This window comes from Stenella coeruleoalba (assembly GCF_951394435.1).
Source record: "Stenella coeruleoalba genome assembly, chromosome: 6".
In the NCBI taxonomy this organism is placed as follows: Eukaryota; Metazoa; Chordata; class Mammalia; order Artiodactyla; family Delphinidae; genus Stenella; species Stenella coeruleoalba.
The window spans coordinates 43,520,939-43,541,770 of NC_137151.1; the positions used below are offsets into that span (position 1 = coordinate 43,520,939).

At 36.5% G+C, this 20,832-nt stretch overlaps 1 protein-coding gene across 32 annotated transcripts in view; it reads left to right on the plus strand.

Annotated features, from left to right (window-relative positions):
• The window catches only part of LOC307187576 (uncharacterized protein), a 791,299-nt gene that overhangs the window by 606,480 nt on the left and 163,987 nt on the right, over positions 1-20,832 (plus strand). For 28 of the 32 annotated variants that reach the window (XM_079923801.1, XM_079923799.1, XM_079923785.1 and 25 more), the window contains 3 exons: positions 3,696-3,750; positions 10,232-10,329; positions 12,472-12,556. In XM_079923801.1, the coding sequence (XP_079779927.1) occupies positions 3,696-3,750; positions 10,232-10,329; positions 12,472-12,488 (170 nt within the window). In that variant the 3' untranslated portion in view covers positions 12,489-12,556. Of the gene's footprint in view, positions 1-3,695; positions 3,751-8,521; positions 8,722-9,287; positions 9,587-10,231; positions 10,330-12,471; positions 12,557-20,832 lie in introns of those variants that run through there. The other 4 variants (XR_013828647.1, XM_079923800.1, XR_013828646.1 and 1 more) reach the window with 3 other exon arrangements.

Consider the following 20,832-nt stretch of genomic DNA (forward strand, 5'->3'; position numbering starts at 1 on the left):
AATATCTAATCCTCCCATTACCGTTGCTAGTCTTAAAAGGAGGCCACATATTCAAATTCTATTATTAAAAGATTACCAAGCCCCTTTCAAGCTTTATCATTACATAGGCTTAGAGCAAGTTTTAGTAAGGTAAGAGAAATAACGGGTCCGTTGTTACTAGTGGAGTGGGGTAGGGGCAGCATCCAAGAGAACCGTGTTAAATCGGAAGATTGGGAACAAGTTTGTGTCTGATTCTACCAAAGACTCCATTACTTCTGAGAGTTATTTTTTCTTTAAAAAAAAATATTTTCGTAATCCAAAGCACACAAAATGTTTAGAAATTTTCTTTTTATTAAACCATTGAATACTTGTTTTTATAATTTTTCTTGATTATTAAATAATAATATTGAATATTAAATAATAACATTTGAAAATCTCACTTTTACTCTGATGTATCTCATATTAATATATCTAGTAACATTTTCCAGCTTTATTCCCCCCATCATCTTTGGTAAGAGCCTAAATATTATTAATGACATACTAGAGAAAAAATAAATCCCTCCTTTCCAGGAGATGGGATTATTCTAGAATCATAGAACATTGGACATCACTGTTTAAAGAAAGATATAGGTTCTATTAGATCTGAGAGGCAGAGAAGAAGTTAAGCAAAATAGAGGGTTAATATTTAGTATTTTGAAATTTGGGGGGTGGGTAGGGGAGGGAAAGATACTTTCGTAGAACTGAGTTCTGTTGTCACTGCCAGAAAATGTTTCTGAGAAAATAAACATATACACCCCCTCCAAAAAAAAAAGTGAGAACAGGATTTTGTTTCCCCTTCTTAATTTGCTGTTTGTTTCTAAAAAAAGCCACCCCTACATAGGTCACTTGGAATTCATTTTGTCTACATCCTGGACAGCACGTAGGGAGACAAAAAAAAAAAAAAACCCTGGGATCGGAAAGAGGAATGTGGTAGGGCATGGGAATTGCAATGTCGTGGTGCTCACCAGAGCATACTTTGGCTTGTCTTAAAACAAGCAAGCACCGTTGGACCTTTGGAATACGAGCAAATTAGTCCCGCTATCAAGCTACCTATCAGAGGCTGGCTGCCTGAGAAAAAGTGTGTGGGTCTGGAGCTGCAGCCCAAGGCGTCGGCAGGCCCTCTGTCAGCCCTGCATGCCTTCTGACTTGCAGTACTGTTCAGCGACCTCTGCCCCTATCCAGTGTACTGTTACCGTTCGTTTCAATAATTAAACAGTTTGGGGATGGCCAGACTTTTGTGTTGTCAAGAGAAAATCAGGGCAGTGGCTTTTTCTTAATGCTGAAATCAGGAGTGTTTGGGTTTAATTATATTAGCTAGTGCCTGTTCATTAATTTTCCCAATCACAGGGAGACATGTTCGCTGGAAAGATTGACAATGGTTTAAAGTGCTTATTAAGGCAGGGCATTTCAAAGGAGAGGAATCCGAACTCTGACAAAATCAGATGTCTGAAATTTCACTCAAGCTCCCTGGGTTCTGATGGCAGCTTTACTCCTCGAAATAAGACAGCTTCTCTCCCATCTGGAATCCCACGTCGCTCAGGGAACTGGACTCAGCCATTGGATGCCAGCCCCAAATATGCTGAGTTCTTAATGCCAGAAAAATAAACTGCTCCCTTCAAACTTCAAGTAATTGGTTGATGTACCACTTTGGAAAAGTCTCTTACATTCTCACTTACTATTACTCAGTGAAGCTTTCCCACCTCCCCGCGTCAAGAAAAAAAGCAATATAATGTACTTAGTGAAACCATCAAATTTGCCATTTTTGCTGCTTTAGCAAAAATGTTAATACTTCAACTTTTTGTTAGGGGTGTCTTGGAAATTTTGCTTATTTTTTTCCCTTTGGAGAGTTTAATGTGTACCTTAATGCCCCCTTTCATTATCGGCCTGGCCTTCTTCCCAGCTCTTCCCTGCTGACTCCAAACCTATCCTGGTTATTTTGTGGCGGTAGCTGGCTCTTGGTCATTCAGACATGTTTGTGGCTTATAAGTGTATCAAATTAGATGCTACAGTCTCCTAGGTCTCCTCCCTGTACCCTGACAAAATTTGTCTTGCTCACAAATCTTCACTGGCCTCCTATACTTTTTTTCATCATCTGTTTCCTTGGTGAGCCCAAGAAATGCCCCAGCCTGTCTCTACTCACAAGGAAAATGGTCAAATCGTAATAACTCAACGGTGTCCTACTAACCCTTCTTAACCCTTGAGGATACAGATCATCAATGAATAGGCTTGATGTTAAAGCTTGCAGCCAGTCGTGTTGATTATACGGAGGCTCTAGAGAGTGAAGCAATGACTATAATAACCCTACGTTTCTTTCGTGACTAGCTGAAAATTCCAATAGGAATGATCATTAGAATCTGTGTAATATTTCTCATATTTAGTTCTGAAGGATTTTATTTTAGTTTGGCTCTAACTCCTATGGGCTCTTGAGAGCTATGCAACATAGCATTAAGAATATGGATTTTCGAGCAAGGTAAGCTAGGCTCAAATCCCAATCCTGTTTCTTTTTATCTGTAAGACTTTGCCAAGTTACTTAAGGTCTATCACCATTTTCTCACTTGTAAAATGGGCTCGATAATAGTATCTATCTTAGAACCTTGTTGGAAGAATTAAATGAATAATATATCTATAGAACCGTGTCTGTCACAAGGTAATACATAAATGCCATTTCTTAGCAGCATGAGCTGATATCTATTACAGCAGCTAAGACTCTGACTTGTAAATTTTATTTGTATGCTTTTATTCCTTTGTAAACTCTTTAAGAATAAAGACTTGAGTTCTTTTCATCATTGTGTCCTTAGTGTAGTATCACAGTGCCTTGTACAAAGTTACTCATTAAACACTTTTCACATGGATGAACGGATGGACAGATGGAAGTATGGATATCTAGCATTGGGGTTGGTCCCAAGCCATAATTTTAAGGTCATGAGGGGTGTCTCTAGTGATATCTCCTTTCTATCATTTCCTTCATCTGTTCAGGTCGTGTTTCCTTTCCAAGCTTGGACGTGCCCTGAGCCTTGTTTTTCCTCCACTTTCCTATCATAGTTTTCCTCTCTTCAGTCCTTCTAAGTGACTAATTATCTAGTTTGACCAGTAAATGAAAGGGGCTTTATGTGCCATGACTTTAAGATAGCTTGTATATATTAAGAGATAATTTTTTTCTCACTGCTTCATTCCAAGGAAGTGACTAATATGGGAATTTCAATAAGGCTATTAGAGAAAGTATTTTCTGTAGGATGCTTTTGGACTTTTAAAAATCATACCCTATAAATATCTGCCTTCTGTACCTGGGGCTAAAGCTGACCCTGAATGGTACTTTGTTCCAATTTAGGAATGGCTAAATAAATTCATATTGGTTGAAAAGGAAGGGGGTGAATATTGAAAGACTAAGAGGCCACCAAGAAGCCCCTGTGGCATAGGCTGAGTTATAGTTTAGCAAGAGGTTTAACACATGTAGTTTAGCCTCCCCCCAACCCCCGGGGGAAGTGAAGCTGGACTGTCAACATGAAATATTAAAGCCTCATATTTTCCAGGTGTACACAAGCCAAATCTTGCAATGATGTTGGCGACTTCTCAGAGTTTCAAAATAATGGAGATATTTTCAAGTGAATGATTCTCTGGCTTTCTTACAAATATCCTTTATTTCTACTTATTCTTTCAAACTTTATATTTCAACACAGGTGAAAGGTCAAAGTGGAACTCAGACAAGTGTCACACATCTTGCTGTGGCAACAGGTATATAAGGAAGACTTCCTAAAACTGAAAATATTATGCATGAAACAAGAATTGAATAAAAACTGAAATTTAATATTCACACTGTTGAGGCATTTATTAGCCAGGTTGGGAATATGTCATTACCAGTTTTCCAAATGCCTGGATAATGGTTACGAAGAGCATGTTTAGAGTCTGTTGAAAGGGTCCTCAGACTACAGGGGGAAGAGGGATACTGCTGGCATCACCTTTTCACTATAAGCAACTCCCACTCATTGTGAATGCCCTGAAAGAAGTTTGTAAAAGAAGATTCAGAGGGGAAAAGGGAAGGGGATCTGGGCTTGCTCATGGTGAAAGGGTAAGGACTGAAGGGGAAGGGGAACCCGCATAGGAGGTGAAAAAGGAACAGTCATAGAGGAGAAGGGAAGATCCAGGAATTTAATCCTACAGATGCAAGGGAGAGAAATAATGATCACCAGAAAGTATTACCTGCAGAAAGATGAAGCAGCGTGAGAAATGAGGAACAGAGAGAAGATAAATTTATTATTTACCTAATGTACTCTGAGCAAAGTTGGCCATGTTCTGTCACACCACAGATCCTCTAACGTGGATATTTTGGGTCCCCATTTCATAAAAGAATAAGTTGAGGCTCACTGAAGTAAAGCCACATGACTCATGTCAGTGCTAAGTAAAAACTTAGATTCCAAGATTCCAATGCATATTGTGTGGCCCCATCTAAATATTTTTTGTACTTTGTGCACTTTTTTCTGGACTTTCTGCCTCTCAGGAAGGGCCTATGATTTGTTTCTTAGCTTCCTAGATAAAGGTGGAAACTCCAGCAGGTGTAGCATGATATGGTGAAGAGAAAGCTGTTGTGGGAACGATGGATCCTTTGGTTCTAGTAGAAGCTTTGTCATTAACTAGCTACCTGCTTTTAACCACTAGTCTAGGCTTCTTTCTTCCTCATCTGTGAAATGAGGGGCTGGGGACTCAATGTTGTTTTAAGGTAGCTTTTGGATTCAGTATTCTGTGTTTCAATTAAGTTAAATGGAAGTGAACATAACTAGACAAGGGCTGGGCTTCTAGAAATAATACATTAGAGTACTCACTAGCAAGTCAATGTTGTTAGGGTCATTAAAAGAAATACTTCAAATTAAAATTCCATTTAGAATATCATGTTGGTAGATGCAAAATAAATTATATGAGAATATTGAACAAATATGAATTTCAGAAGACATATTTCAAAACTTTTTGGAAAGCATTTGAAGGGAAGAAAGCAGGGAAGTCGGTAGGAGAAAGGTTGATTCAAATTTTCCCCCCTTTGGGGAAACAGCTGCACTACTGATGTTCCCTTCCTTGTACCAGAATTGTGTTCTTATTTCAGAGTATGGAACCACTTGTAGCATTTTTTCCCTACTCTTAATAGTTCCAGCGAGTAGATTATAACCCTCACTAGGTCATTCCATATTCTTTGTTTATTTTATAACTTGCTCTAAGTGCCTTAAATATTAATGATTAATCTAATCTATCTTTGTATTCCATTCAGAGACAGCTAAACTATATTAATACAAGTTATAATCTCATTCTGCCTAATCATCAGACCTTAAATTTCTAATATACTTTATACATTTCTAAGCTATTTTCTATATAGAAAAACCTCTCTAGATCCTTTATGCAATAAGGGTGGTATGAATAAATAGATTAAATTAAAACTACATTATAAAATTTGATTTTCACACAGTCTTATGAAGAAGATAAAGCAGATTTTATTATTTTCATTTATAGATGATGAATCTGAGACACATAGAGGTTAACACACTTGCCCATGCTTTCCCAGTTAATTAGTGACAAGAAGAGTCTGGAATCCAGGTCCTCTAATTCCAGTTCACACTTTACTCCCTTGATGATGGCCTGCTTAATATTCTGTTTTACACTCTAGTTAGTCTTGGGGACATCACAAAACAGAAATATCAGACTTTGGAGAAGTGGGATAGAAGATGGAAAATAGGATGAAAACAGCTTGCTCCAGTGCCAATGTGAACTTCACTACTGAGGAGTTGTTTGGCTTTGGGCCAAACTTACTCAACAACTCTGAACTTTCTCTTCACTTGTAAAATGTGAATGATTACATATAACTTGAAAGGCTGTTGTCCAAAAGAAATAAGATTTTCTCTTGGAAAATAATTTTTAAATTGTATACTTTATATATATCACCTATATTATTGTGACTGTTAAGCCTAGTCTTTAATTATCCTTATTTGTCATATAACAGAGAAAACATAATTTAAGTAATTCCAAATTTATTCACTTTTAGTTTTTATACAGTTTGTTCTGCGTAATTAGAAATATAACATCGTCTTATTATTAGAAGGAAATAAACATTTAAAAATGAATCTGATCTTTCTATTCCTAGATCTTTCCTTTTTTCTATCCTTACAGAGAATAGATAGCACACTTCTTTGATCAGTGGTTCTTAAAGTGTGGTCCCTAATCAGCAGAATCGGCACCACCTGGGAATTTGAAAGAACAGATACAGATTCTAGGGTCTCTCCCCAGACCTACTGAATCAGAATCTCTTGGGTTGAGGTCCAGTTATCTGTGTTTTAAAAAGCTTTCCAGTTGGTTCTGACTCATGCTAAGGTTGGAGAACCAATGCCTTAGATTAGTGTAAAGTACTATCTTAAAGTAAATCCTGCCAAATCCACAAATATTCATTGAAAGGCTACTAAAGGTAAGGTACTGGGCACACTGAGTAGAGAATTCAAATATAAAGCAGATCTCGTGATTCCTGGTTCTGACGTTTCACAGTCTGGAAACAGAAATAGGGAAGGGGAAAGGACTGTGCCACGGAATGCAAGCACTAGGTTTAAAATCCAGCTCATTCAAGTTAGAACTGGCAGATGCTTTACTTCAGAATCCAAGTATTTCCCTGTTCTGTAACATTGGAGACTTATCCCACATGCCCAAGAATAGGTTCTTGACAGGATGCGTTTCTTTCCTATCAGCATCATGGATCCAGAACATACCTCAGAGCAGTCAACTTCTCTTAATATGAGCAGGAGAGGGAGAGGGAACACAATATCTGTTCAGTCACAAGACGTCTTTCAGGAGAGAGGGAAATACTTTTTGTTCTGCTCTGCTCCTTGAGCAAAGATACATTGGAGGAGGGATGGCAGAAGAAGGGGAGAGGCCACAAAAAGGCAGAAGAAATGGTGATACCACAAAGATCAGGTGAAAAACTCCCTCAGAAGTCAGCCGGCCCCATAGAAAGCCTGCACGGGTGTCTCAATAAAGTGGAGGAGAGGCTGCCACTCCCCTGAGAACATTCCCTGAATACATGTCATCAGAAAGTGGTTCAGGAACAGAGACTTCCCACTATTTTGAAGCCATAAAAAATTGGGGTTATACTCTCACAATGTATATTTGTTTGGGTGTTTATTTTTATAACTTTGATAAATATACAATTAATAAGACACAGACAATAGAATTTAAAGTCTAAAAGCACACCACTAGAATGGCTAATACTTTCTTTGCACAACCCATTGGTCTGCCCTGTTCACTTCGCTGTGGAAGTACCTAGCTCAGATTAAGGTTAAAAGGAGTTAGAGTTTGTAGTGGGAAAGGAAAGATAGGTCTGCTCACTGTATCTTCAAGCAGCAGTGATCCAGATAGACATGTAAAGGCTGCTGTTTTCAATGGTTAATATGTGTGTGAATATGCTGGATCCTCTACTTAGTAATAGTGCAAAATAAGTTTTCTCCCATCCTGATGCTTTCTCACCAGGTTCCTTGAGAATCCAGGGCAGCTTCGTCTAGTGGTCACCATGGCCTGTAAGGACAGGAATGTCTCAAAAGCACCTTAAATGTATTTGGCTGACATGTTACCCCTTTCCCCATAACTCAAACCCACAGTTCCAGAAGCAAAACAAAACAAAACGATGCAAAATTAGCCCTCTGCTTGTAGGTGCTTTGGAAAGGTGGGAGGGTGTTAAGGGGCAAGGGCTTTGAGAAACCTAAGGCTGGTTTAAAGGTAGAGCTTTAAATAGCAATCCAGTGAAGAAGAATTCAGGAAACACCAGGAATTGGAGCCAGATATGACTCATAATCATGTGAAGAAACCTCGGGTAGGTTTTAGATTAATATTTGTTTCTGTTAAATGATGTTTTCGTGTGTGTGTATGTATGTGCAGCAAGAGCAGAAATATGAAGAAGGTGGTTTTGTTGGAGGGAAAACAACAGAAGAAGTAAGTCAGGTTGATCTAGAAATAAGAGCCAGGCACCTCAGCCTGAGCTCTCAGATTCTTTAGGCCAGGAATTTAACCTATCACAGAGAGGGTATCCACACAATACTGTATTTATAATCATGAAACCCAAGTCAGAAGATCAAGAGCCTTCCCTTGGTATCTATTTTTGGACTGAATGTCCTCTCTGAATAATGAACTGTCTAATTTACTGCCTGATACTTATCTTACTTTATGGCCAGGATCAAGACATTCAAATCCTTCTCCTTATGTCCTCCCACACGTACCTTGTGTGCACTCACCTTAATGTGACAAACATTGTCTTATTTGTTGTGACTGTGTGGCCAAGATCAGGATGACTAAATCCTTGCCTATAGCCATTTATCTCCACTGTGTGAATTGTAGGAATATATGTAGGAAAGAGAATATGCTAGAAATATATACCCTTATTAGTAATTTCAGATGGAAACCAATGCTGTATGTAGTCTATTTGCTGTGAACCGAACTTGACCTATGTGTGAGCCTCAAGGATTCCTTTTTTTTTGTCATTAATTAGAAGGAAGAAGACCCCAGACCCCATTAGTGTTGTGAGAGGGGAAAGCGAGATGAGATGTGGTCCGATAGACAAGCCACCCCAAAGAGAACTTTCTATATGGAAGTAACAGCTTCTAACACTGTCTCACTTCTCTCACAGGTGAAACCAAATCCCCCTGCTAACACCAGTACAGGTCTTGAGGATGGAATGAGAGCAGGGGAAAAGGGAGCATAGACTATATCGCTTTCTATAATTTACAGTAGTTTATTTTTTTTTTATTTGTATGAAAATTACCACTTTCAAAAATCAATGGGAGGGCTTCCCTGGTGGCGCAGTGTTTGAGAGTCCGCCTGCCGATGCAGGGGACGCGGGTTCGTGCCCTGGTCCGGGAAGATCCCACATGCCAAGGAGCGGCTGGGCCCGTGAGCCATGGCCGCTGAGCCTGCGCGTCCGGAGCCTGTGCTCCGCAACGGGAGAGGCCACAACAGTGAGAGGCCCGCGTACCGCAAAAAAAAAAAAAAAAAAAAAATCAATGGGAATCCTCAAGTACTAAATCTATATATTTTAGGAGTAAAAGATGAGCCAAGGTGAAGATACACTGTTACCTTCTATAATAATCTTGATTTGACAATCAGTTTTACTATCATTATTCAACCAAATATAGAAATATATTCTTCACAAAATTCAGAGAAGTATTTTGGGAGCTTTCTGGATTCTTAAGTTTTCACATTCCTGACCAACGATGCAAAAATCCTTTTTATCTCACTTTTCAATTCTGTTCTTTTAGTGGTAACTTCCTGGAATACATATTGAAAATAATTCCTATACCATAAAATCTCCATGACTAATTTGCCATGTCTGCCATTGGTGTGGAAAAAAGGAGTGGAAGTGTATATTCATGTATTTGACATTCAAGAAGAATGGGAGTAAGAAGTGAAAAGAATGAAGGAGAATAAGAAAGGCCGGTGAATATTTGTGTTGTATACAGAAAGTGAGATATGGGAGGAATAGCATATGAAGAAATGGAAGATTCCCAAGGAGAGGGCAAGGTTTATGCTTCAAGATCACATGACAAGAAAGTACCAGGTAATTGATATAAAACAATTTTAATATTTTGGTGTCAAAACCCCTCAAATCTATTCACCCTTAAAAGGTACTAAAAACAAGCTCCAGCAGGAACGAGCTTGTGGCTCTTTGATGTAGGACAAATTCAGGAAAGAGCCGTTGGAGCCCTACGAGTGAGTTTTCCCAAAGGATTATAAAAGGATGCAGTGTTGAGCCAGTGCACATTCCTTCTCACGGTCTCCTTTACCTTTTCCCTGCTTCCTTTCTGAAGTCGCTTGTTGTTTATGGCTGATCATTTAAGGCTTCTTCCTTTAATGGAATTCTTTAGCCTTTGACTTGCCTGTCACCACTGAGTTTTATACCTTTGTTATAAGGCAGTGAGCTTGCTCCACACACAGTTCAAATTGAGCAAAAAACCCTTCAAAAGCCCCCCAGATGATGGTATTGTTCTTTTTAACATAAACTTATAGAATGAAACAATCTGTTTCATTCCTGGTGTTAGAACAGCTGGAGTGAAATGAACAGAGGGGGCTGAGCAGTTTTGCAAAATCTTTGATAATAGAGAAGTACAAGTGTTCCCCGTCAGCAGTTGGATGATAATTTCTCTGGTATGAATGATGTAACCAAGTGGTTGTGTATTACTGCCCCATTCTTTCTTGTCCCAAGACACCCTTGGAAACGCGATGCTACGTCTCAATGGGATTTTCCAGTACAAAGATTCTTTTCAAAGAACATAATTGTGGATACACACCACTCCTACAGAGGTAAGTATACTGAAGATGTGCCAAAACATTAGGGCAGAAATTCAGTTCCCATGACACACAAGCAGGAATCTAACCATTTGCTGCAATAAATACGTTTCTTGTGGACTCTGAGATTATAAAATATACACTCTCTATAAGACTCAAATTGCTTGTTTGTTTATTTTGGAATAAAACAAACTGATAGATTAAACGAGAGAGAAAAATATACAGGAATACAGAATATTTTTGTTCCACAGCTAAAATTGTATATTTCTATTGCTATCTAACATTACAAACCGCTAGGTGTGGGTAGTGATGTAAAGAGATAATTTGTTGCTTCACACTGGTTAAACTTTTACTTCCTTGACTTTCAGAGACTTTGTAAGTGAAACAAACAAAATAAACAACAGCAACAATAAAAATCTTCCAATCTAAGGTTCAGCCAAAATGACATTCAGGAGAAAAAGAGTAGTATAATAATTGGAGGCAAAATGAACATAAATAAAGAAATCATTGGGTGTCAGATTTCTGGAAAGCATGCTATATGCGCAGCAGTTGAATAAACCTGCCTTTAGACATATGAAGAGCTACTATGTAGAACACAAAATGGGCATAATTTGGATAGCTCTAGATGGAAAAATTAGAAAAAATGGGTAACCCATAGAGGGGCAGATACCAGCTCAAGATAAGAAAGTACATTTTAACTACATATACTAAACAGTAGTAATGATCAGCATCATGAGAATTTTCAAACAGAGATGAAAGGACTCCCTGCCATCATTTCTGAATTTCCCAGGCTATGATATTGAAGCTATGATGGTAAGTTTATACTTGGGAAAGTTAATTCACTTAGGAGCATCATGAAGAATGAAATATAAAGATATTCTTCTGTTAAGAAGTGGGAGGTAAGGAATGGTTCCAGAGCTATAGGCTTCAGTGGATACTTGTTTTGGTCTAGCTATCATTCCCACTCTCTTTTTTAGACAAAAGTCACCCTGATTTTCAGAAAAAACTCAACTCTCCCTTATTCTTACATCATTTAGTTGAGGTTCACATCCTCCAGTTCTAGGGGAAATCTTGACATGGGTTTGCTGAATAAAATCATGACATCCATGGCCACAGTGATTGGTTGAGCCATGAGTGTGTGATTCATAACCAGCCAGTAGAGTTAAATGAGGAGTCTCTGTGCTACAGTTGAGAGGTCACAACAAAAGCCTAGTGCTTCTGGAAGCCATCTTGTCCTCATGACGGAAGAGCCTATGTGAAGATAAAGTCAGCTGAGGGTAAAGCAGAGCTGAGATGGGGGCAAAGTAAAAAGGAGTAAAAATACATGTAAGCTCTCGAAAGCAGCCATGTTAAAACTAACTCTATTATATTTATTCTTTGAGTCCTCTTCCCCTTAAATAACTATTCTTAAGGTTATGTGAGTTGGTTTTCTGTCACATGCTACCAAAGTGTTCTGATTACCACATAGATGTCCAGTGAGAAGCATTAGTGTCAAGTCCCTGGACAGTCACCAGTCACCAAGGGCCAGGAGAAAAGCAATGGAAAATTTGGTCTCCTCATGGTTTCGCCTAGGAGCTGGCCCTGAATATCATACACTATTGATCTAACCAGATTCTCTCTTCACATCATTGATTAAATCTTATTTTTTTCTCTACCTCTGCTAAATAATTTAGTTTACTTATACCTTTTCCAAACTAATCACATCTGATTTCCTTTATTCTAGATTTCAGACCATCTTACTTTTTACAGGCCCAAATACACAGATGTAACTTTGTGGATGAAAGAAGTTGATAATTAAATTGATTGAAAATGTTTACCTGTTACTGTCTTACTGTATTCCACCATTCTCCATTTCTTTATTCTTGTATTGAGTTATTTATTATTGTTATTATTGAGTTATGTATTTGTGTTTCATTTGAATACTCTAGAAAGAGGGGATTTTTATGAATGCTTAGAAGGATATAGTATTTATATAAACATTTTATGTCTATTTTGATATTGTATTTGTAATTCTTAAATTCTCCTTAAAATACTTTGGTCAGGTCCCTGGGAAATATTGTTTTTATTTGCAAAGGAATTTAATACAATTTGATTAGACACAATTTCTAGTACATAATGAATCCTTAAGCAGTTGTTTTTCTGTTTTATTTCTGATAGAGTGTGTCTTGCGGTGACAGAAGACAGCATGATGAGGAAGTTAAAGAAGTAAGAAAATTAGAATTTAGAATGTCAGCATCTTGAGGTAGGTAAATGCTATGGGTTTCTCAATTTCTCACTTTTTAGAAAAAATTTTTTAATTGAAGTATAGTTGATTTATAGTATTGTGTTAGTTTCTGGTGTACAGCAAAGTGGTGCGGTTTTATACATATATATGTATATATATATTCTTTTTCATATTCTTTTCCATTATGGTTTATTATTCCTTGTGCTATACAGCAGGACTTTGTCATTTATTCATTCTATATTTAATAGTTTGCATCTGCTAATCCCAAATTCCTAATCCATCCCCCACCCAGCCCCCTCCCCCTTGGTAACCACAAGTCTGTTCTCTATGTCTGTGAGTCTGTTACTGTTTCATAAGTTCATAAGTAAGTTCATATTCATATTTTATATTACACATATAAGTGATATCATATGATATGTGTCTTTCTCTTTTTCACATATTTCACTTGGTATGATAATCTCTGGGTCATCCATGTTGCTGCAAATGTCATTATTTCATTCATTTTTTATGGCTGCATAGTATTCCATTGTGTGTGTGTGTGTGTGTGTGTGTGTGTGTGTGTATCACATCTTCTTTATCCATTCATCTGTTGATGGACACTTAGGTTGCTTCCATGTCCTGGCTTATTGTAAATAGTGCTGCAGTGAACATTGTGGTACATGACTCTTTTTGAATTATGGTTTTCTCAGGGTATATGCCCAGTAGTGGGATTGCTGGGTCATAAGGTAGTTCTATTTGTAGTTTTTTAAGGAATCTCCATACTGTTCTCCATAGTGGCTGTATCAATTACATTCCCACCAATAGTGCAAGAGGGTTCCTTTTTCTCCACACCGTCTCCAGCATTTATTGTTTGTAGATTTTTTGATGATGACCATTCTGACTGGTGTGAGGTGATACCTCATTGTAGTTTTGATTTTCATTTCTCTAATGATTAATGATGCTGAACATCCTTTCATGTGTTTGTTGGCAATCTGTATATCTTCTTGAGAGAAATGTCTATTTAGGTCTTTTTTTAAATAGTAATACATGTATAGAAAACAGTAGTACTTATTCTGAATACTAAAGTTAAAAGACAAGATTGCTGGCAATTAGGGGACTGGCCGAAGTTTCAGCTCCTCTAGTCTTATCTGACTAGTCTTAGGGCAGAAGGAAGCAATATTCTGGGCTTACATTGAACTTAAAACCATCACCAAAGCTAATTATTCTGAAGTTTGGTCACTTTTCAGTGACCAAATGGCTCCAAGAGGAACAGAACTCTTGCTTATTTTCCCACTCAATTCAATTTCAAAACATTTCAGTAAAGAGCGAGAGAGATCATTTTAGTATTGCAAACTGTTTGCTGAGATAAGGAGAAGTTTGTTCATAGGAATTATTCCAGTTAAGAATCTTCCTTTTAAGGATAGCTACACCATATACCTCAATAGTTGAGAATCTAGTTTACAGAAGGCTTGAAACTTGAGTCTCTTCTTGCCTTCATTTAACATTTTGTCAAGATACAAATATAGCATCTAGGACCTCTGACTTCGTATATGAATGCACTAAACATAGAAAGTTACGGTTGAGGGTTATGCCTGCAAGAATGTAAAAGTGTTTCTTTTATTTGAGGACTCATACAGATAACATATGTAAAAGCTATAGACAACAAACAACACAATCTTTTTCGTTGTGGTCTCCCTAATAGCAACACTTTACAAAACCAAAGAGCCAACATAAAAGTCAAATTGTGGTTTAGATAATAGAAATGTTTACATTTGTGTAGTTTAAAGAGATCTGACTTAGAAATCTGGGGTTATGGGTTTAGTCTAGGCTCTGTCTCTATCCTCTGCCGGTAGGCAGTCTAGACCAACGCTGCTCAGACTTAAGTGACTGTTGGGATCACTGGTCAAGCTTTTTAAAACTACAGATTCCTGAGCAGATCTAACTTAAGAGATTCTGACTCAGCAGGTCTGGAGTGGGAGGCATGCATTTGCATTCCCAGTAAACCTAATGTGCTCATCCTTGAAAATTCACTGGTCTAGACCTCAGTTGTCCTCAAAATTATAATGCAGAGATCCAATTAGGCATATTGATTATAGCCCCCAAAAGTAAAAGGAGACAACAATTTCTACTGTTGAAAGGGAAAGAAATTTCTGTTTAGAAGTTCCATACTTTAAAATGTTAATAAAAATTTAATTTATATTAATAACTAAATAATAAAAGAGAAATATATTTCTCACAAACACCTTGTGAGAAAATATAGAATGAATGTTGGCATCAGGGTCCAGAAATGGAAATAAAAGCATTGGACGTCCAAAGTTATCCAGATGGATAGCAGGAGAGTTAGGACTAATCTTGTCTCTCAACTTCAGAGTCCTATTTTCTTTTGTTTATACTTCACAGCTTTTATAAGTGAACAATATCCCCTTTACAGTCCGTTATCATTCATGGTATTTAGAAGGAGTATTCTGTTTTGCTTGGGTCAAACATGCCCCTTGAACATAGCTTTGTAGCAGAGACAGATAATAGTTGAGGAAGAAGAAGAAGAAGGAAAAGGAGAAGGAGCAGGGGAAGGAGAAGGGGAAGCCGAAGAAGCAGCAGCAAAGCACAAAACAAATAGCATTTTCTGGAACAAGATACTTGTCATCTTTGAAGGTATCAGCAGTGCAGACAAGACAGCCCCAGTCTGGACTGTTAAGAATCTTCAACTCAATATACTCTTGTGGTTCCATATATATATATATATGTATATATATATATAAAATTTCATTAATTGAGATGAGACACCAGCTATGAACAGTTGTAGCTAAGATTGCAGTTCTGTACCTTCTGTCTGAACCTAATTACTGTCCCATACCAATAAGTATTTTCTCTGACCTCACCTTCAATATCTCAGCTGCTGGAAAATAAATCCCCACACATTCCTTGATTAATTTCCTGTTCATGCTTGTAAGTTAATATTGAGATGCTAAGCCAGAAGGTGGAGGCATTGTTAGTGACAACTAAAATTAAAAACAAAGTGAGAACTAATTTGTTTCTATAGCTGTCAATGGGGACCCCTCTGAAGGAATGCCAAGATGTAACTCCAGTTGCTGTGTTGTGCTAACAGGGATTGCATCAGTTTGTGCACCTCCAAAAAACACCAGTCATTTGGCACGTAATGATATTTCAGGCCATCCCATAGGTTGGGCCTCTTGATGTTTTTGTTTTATTATTTTTGTTTCGGATATATTTTTATAGACAATTTTCACACAACAGCTTTGCTACTCTTAAATATGAAAACAACCTGCAAAGGATATTATTTGACTTCTATTCTTTTAGTTGTTACATCTTTTAGCCCATTCTTTTTAATCTTGAATTTGGAAAATTAATTTTGAAATAGTGTCTGAATTGTGTGCAAGGCAAAAGAAATGATAATAGTTATTCTGTAACATGTCTCCCTGACTTGCACATTATAGACCAGTAAAATTAAATAAAAATAAGGACTGATGTAGAATTAGCAATTTTCTATTTAATGAAAAGAACAATGAAAATATAATATCTCTTATTATAATTCTCTCATTTATCAACAGTAAACATTTTTGAAAAATAAGTATAAAAAGTGTAATGTAACACGTTTTTAAAATAGACTTTATGAAAAATACAATATCCAGTGATTTTTGTTCAAGATGTACCCTTGAAAACTTTGTTGAGAACCTAGAAATGCCAAGAACCCCTGTTTTAGAGAGAGAGAGAGAGAGAGAGAGAGTCAATTATCTGCTCAGTTTAGGAGAAGGTCACATGATAGGCACGATGAAGTGGTGATTTTGTAACTAGCTAAGCAGTACTTCAGGGTACCTGGGAAAAAATGATCTGCTCAGTGACTAAAGCTCTTAGAAATTTCAGTGCTTCCCTTGATATTGGCTAACTAGTGTTCATGGGTCTGGCCAATAGCTCTGTCTTTTTCTTATCAAATCTTGAAAGGCTTGTAAGTATTCCATCACCATGAACATTTTGAGGATTTTATGCCCCATGACTTATCATAATATCTGTAGGAAAACGGGATTTGTTTTTAAAAACATTTACCTTGCTGCGAATGTTTGCTTGTCTTCTGTCATATGAGATGAGCATTTTGTCATGCTAGAAGAAAAAATGGCATGCTTTCAGATTGTGTATGGTTTTTGGCACATGAAGTTACATAATCTAGTGGAACCCTATGTGCTCAGTACAGCACAGGCTGGTGAGCCCCTGTCTGGTCAGGACCAGAATAACTAGACTTCTTGGCCTGTTGCCTGTAGGCTGTATATATTTGGCCTTAAACACCCTGCTAGGCTGGGTCTTACAGTGAAAACCCACAGATGGTCAGCAGGAGAGTAACATCTGGTATCTGCTCCTTTGCTGTGGTGCTCCAGGCTCAGCAGTGAAGGTAGGAGACAACTACTTCAGTGTCCAGTTGCAGAGCTCACTGTGTCCATTTTGAATAAAGATCTTTTGGAATTTATTTCAGATTTCCAGGGAGGAAATTATGTAGCCCCAGTTGTGCCTGCGGTGGGAACTTGGTTGGTTGATTGGCAGTGAGTTGGAGTCAGAGCTGAGGGGAGTGGCCCTACCATTGTTTTATGTATATTGAATTCATCTGTCTTATTGTGGACTAGTTCTGCTCTTTTAATTTTTGTCATGCTAGCTGTACGGTAACTGCACTAATAATATGTATGTTCATAAATTGGATCTTGATGGGAAAAATTCTGTTGGATTCAAAAGTATTAAAAGAAATTTCAGCATTACATGTGTCAATAAATGGAAGACCTTTCAGATTCACTAACTCTAATTTTTAACTGTTTTAATTTTTGAACGGTTTTAAACATTGATTTTAAAGTTGTAACACCTGTTTCTGATTTTTTTTACTAGTGATGACTATTAATTATTTGAAGATATTATCATTGAAGTGTCTAGACTTGGATGTGCTTGTATCATTTTAGGTACAGATGTGTTATAAAAAGTTATAGAAGTGCTCCCTAGTGTTCCTGGGCAGGGGTGGGAGTTCTGGCTATCTGCTGGGACTCTACTGATACCACCTGGGCACCGTGTGATTTCAAACCCCCTTGAGTGTGAACAGAGGCTGAGTGGGGAATTGGGACTGCTATCCCAAACTAGTAGTGATGTAGTGTGCCCCATACTCCCTTGTTGGAGCGGCCTGAGAGGAAGGCAGCAGACATCAAAGATTTAAATAATATCCAGAGTTTCTTAACATGATAACCCGAAGTCCAAGTTCAATAAAAAATAACTAGTCCTACCAAGGTTCAGGCAAGTCTCAGCTAGAATGAAAAAAGACAATTATTAAATGCCAATACCAAGAATATCTGCAGAAACTTTAGAGTTATTTGACAAAAGATTTTAAAAACAGTCATCATAAAAATGCTTCAATGACCCATTAAATACACAGTTGAAACAAATTTTTAAAATCTTAGTAAAGAGATAGAAAATTTCAGCATATAAATAGAACACAAAAGAAAAACGAAATAGCAATTTAGAATTGAAAAATTAAATTAAAAACAGTAAAAGTAAATGGGCTCAACAGCAGAAAGGAGGGAATAACGAATCAGTGAAGTTGAATATAGACAATAAAAATTTCCCAATTTGAATAATGAAGAGAAAATAGACTGGAGGAAAAAAATCAACAGAGACTTAAGGCCTCTAGGACAATAGCTAAAGATCTGTTATATTATGGAGTCCTGGAAGGACAGGGGGAATAGGACAGGAAAATATACCATATCTTGGGCCATATAACAATCTTGGTAATGTTAAAAGAATTGAAATTATACAAAATTTGTTCTCTGACCCAAATAAAATCAAACTAGAAATCAAAACCAGAAAAATAACAGGAAATTCTCCAAATACTTAGAAACAGCAGACTTCTAAATAATTTATGGGTCAAAAAGAAAGTCTCAAAAAGATATTTATCAAACTGAATAAAAATGAAAATTCAATATACCAAACATTTATGTGACACAGCTAAACCAGCAATGAGAGGGAAATTTGTAGCACTAAATACTTACATGAGAAAAGAGGAAATCTCAAATCAATAATTTTTACTCCTACTTAAGAATCTAGAAAGAGAAGATCAAATATACTTATAGCAACCAGATAGAAGTAAATAATGAAAATAAGAGCAGAAATAAATGAAACAGAAATGAGTAAAACAATGAAGCAAAAACCTGCTTTTTTTTTTTGCAAAGATCAATAAAATTTACCAACTGACAAAGAAAAAAGAGAGAAGGCAAAATTTACCAATAGCATTAATAAATAGGGTATTTAACTATGGACCCTGCAGACATCAAAAGAAAAATAATAGAATGCTATGAACAAATCTTCTCAGATAAATTTGGCAACTTAGATGAAATGGACCAATTTCTTGAACAGCATAAACAACCACAAATTAACAAATATGAAATAGATAATTTGAGTAGTCCTGTAACTATTAAGAAAATTGAATTCATAATTTTAAAACCCATGAAAGAGAAATTGCCAGACCCAAATCATTTCACTGGGGAATTCCACTGAATTTTAAAAAAGAATTAACAGAAATTATACACAATCTCTTCCAGAAAAGAGAAGACACGGAATATATGCCAATTCATTTTATTAAGCTGACATTACACTAATACCAAAACTAGATAAAGACAGTAAAGAATAAGAAAACTATGGTCTGATATCCCTCATGAGTCAGACACGAAAATTTTTAACATAAGGTTAGCAAACAGAATTAGGCAGTATATAAAAATAATTATATGCCATGACTAAGTGGGGTTTATTACAGTGATGTAAGATTGCTTCAATATTAAAAAACTATTAATATAATCTATATTAACAGGCTAAAGTAGAAAAAGCATATGAACATATCAATTGATACAGAAAAAAGCATTTGACAAAATTCAATAGCCATTCATGACAAAAACTCTTAGAAAAATAGGAATAGAGGGAAATTTCTTCAATATGATAAAGAGCACCTATAAAAAACCTACAGCCAATACTTAATGATAAAGAATTAGACTGCTTTTCCCTTACAGTCAGGAGCAAGGCAAGCATATCTGCTTTCACTATTGTTATTCAACATAGTGCTAAGTCCTAGCCAGTGCAATAAGGTTGGCAAAGGAAATAAATGCCATACAGGTTGGAAAGAAAGAAATAAAACTCTTCCTCTTTGCAGATGACATGATTGTCTACATAGAAAATTCCTAAGATTCTTCTTAAAAACTCGTAGAAAATAAGTGAGTTCAGCAAGTCTGACGGATACAAGATAAATGTCCAAAAAGGAACTGTCTTTCTATGTGCTAACAATGAACATATTGGACACCAAAAGTAAAAACACAATGACACAACTGCTCAAAAAAAGAGAGAAATACTTAGGTGTGAACCTAAAACAACATGTACAGGACTTATATGCCGAAAAATACAACATGCTGCTGAAAGATACCAAAGATCTAAATAAATAGACAGATACACTGTGCTCATGGATTGGAAGACTCAACATAATAAAGATTTCAATTGTGTTCAAATTGATATATAGGTTTAATGCTATTGTTATTAAAATGCCAACAAAATTATTTTGTAGATATAGAGAAGATTATTGTGAAATTTATATGGAAAGGCAAAGGAACTAGAATAGTTAACACAATTTTTGTAAAAAGAGAATGAAAAGGGAGAAATCAGTCTACAGAATTTCAAAAATTATTATATAGCTAAAGCACTCAAGACTGTGGCATTGGTGAACATACATATAGGTCAATGGAATACAATAAAGAACCCAGAATTAGATCCACACAAGTATGCTCAACTGAATTTTTAAAAGATGTAAAAACAATTTAATGGAGGAAGGATGGCCTTTTCAACAAAAGGTACTGGAGCAATTGAATGACAATAGGCAAAAATATAACCTTGACCAAGACATTGTATCTAAAATAAAAATTATCTCAAAATGCATCATTGACTTAAATGTAAACATAAAATTATGAAACTTTTGGAAAAATTATAGAAGAAAATATTTGGGATCTAAAAGCATGATCCCTAGAAGGAAAACTGAATTAATTGTATTTCATCAAAATTAAAAACTTTTGTTCTGCCAAAGATGCTTTTAAGAGGATGAAAAAACAAACACGCCACAGACTTGGAGAAAATATTTGCAAACCGTATATCTTACCAAAGAATACTCTCTAGAACATGTAAAGAACTCTTAAAATTTAACTGTAAAAACCCAAGCAATCTAATTAGAAAATAGGCAAAAGACATAATCAGACATTTCACTGAAGAGGATATATACATGGCAAATAGGTTCATTCAGT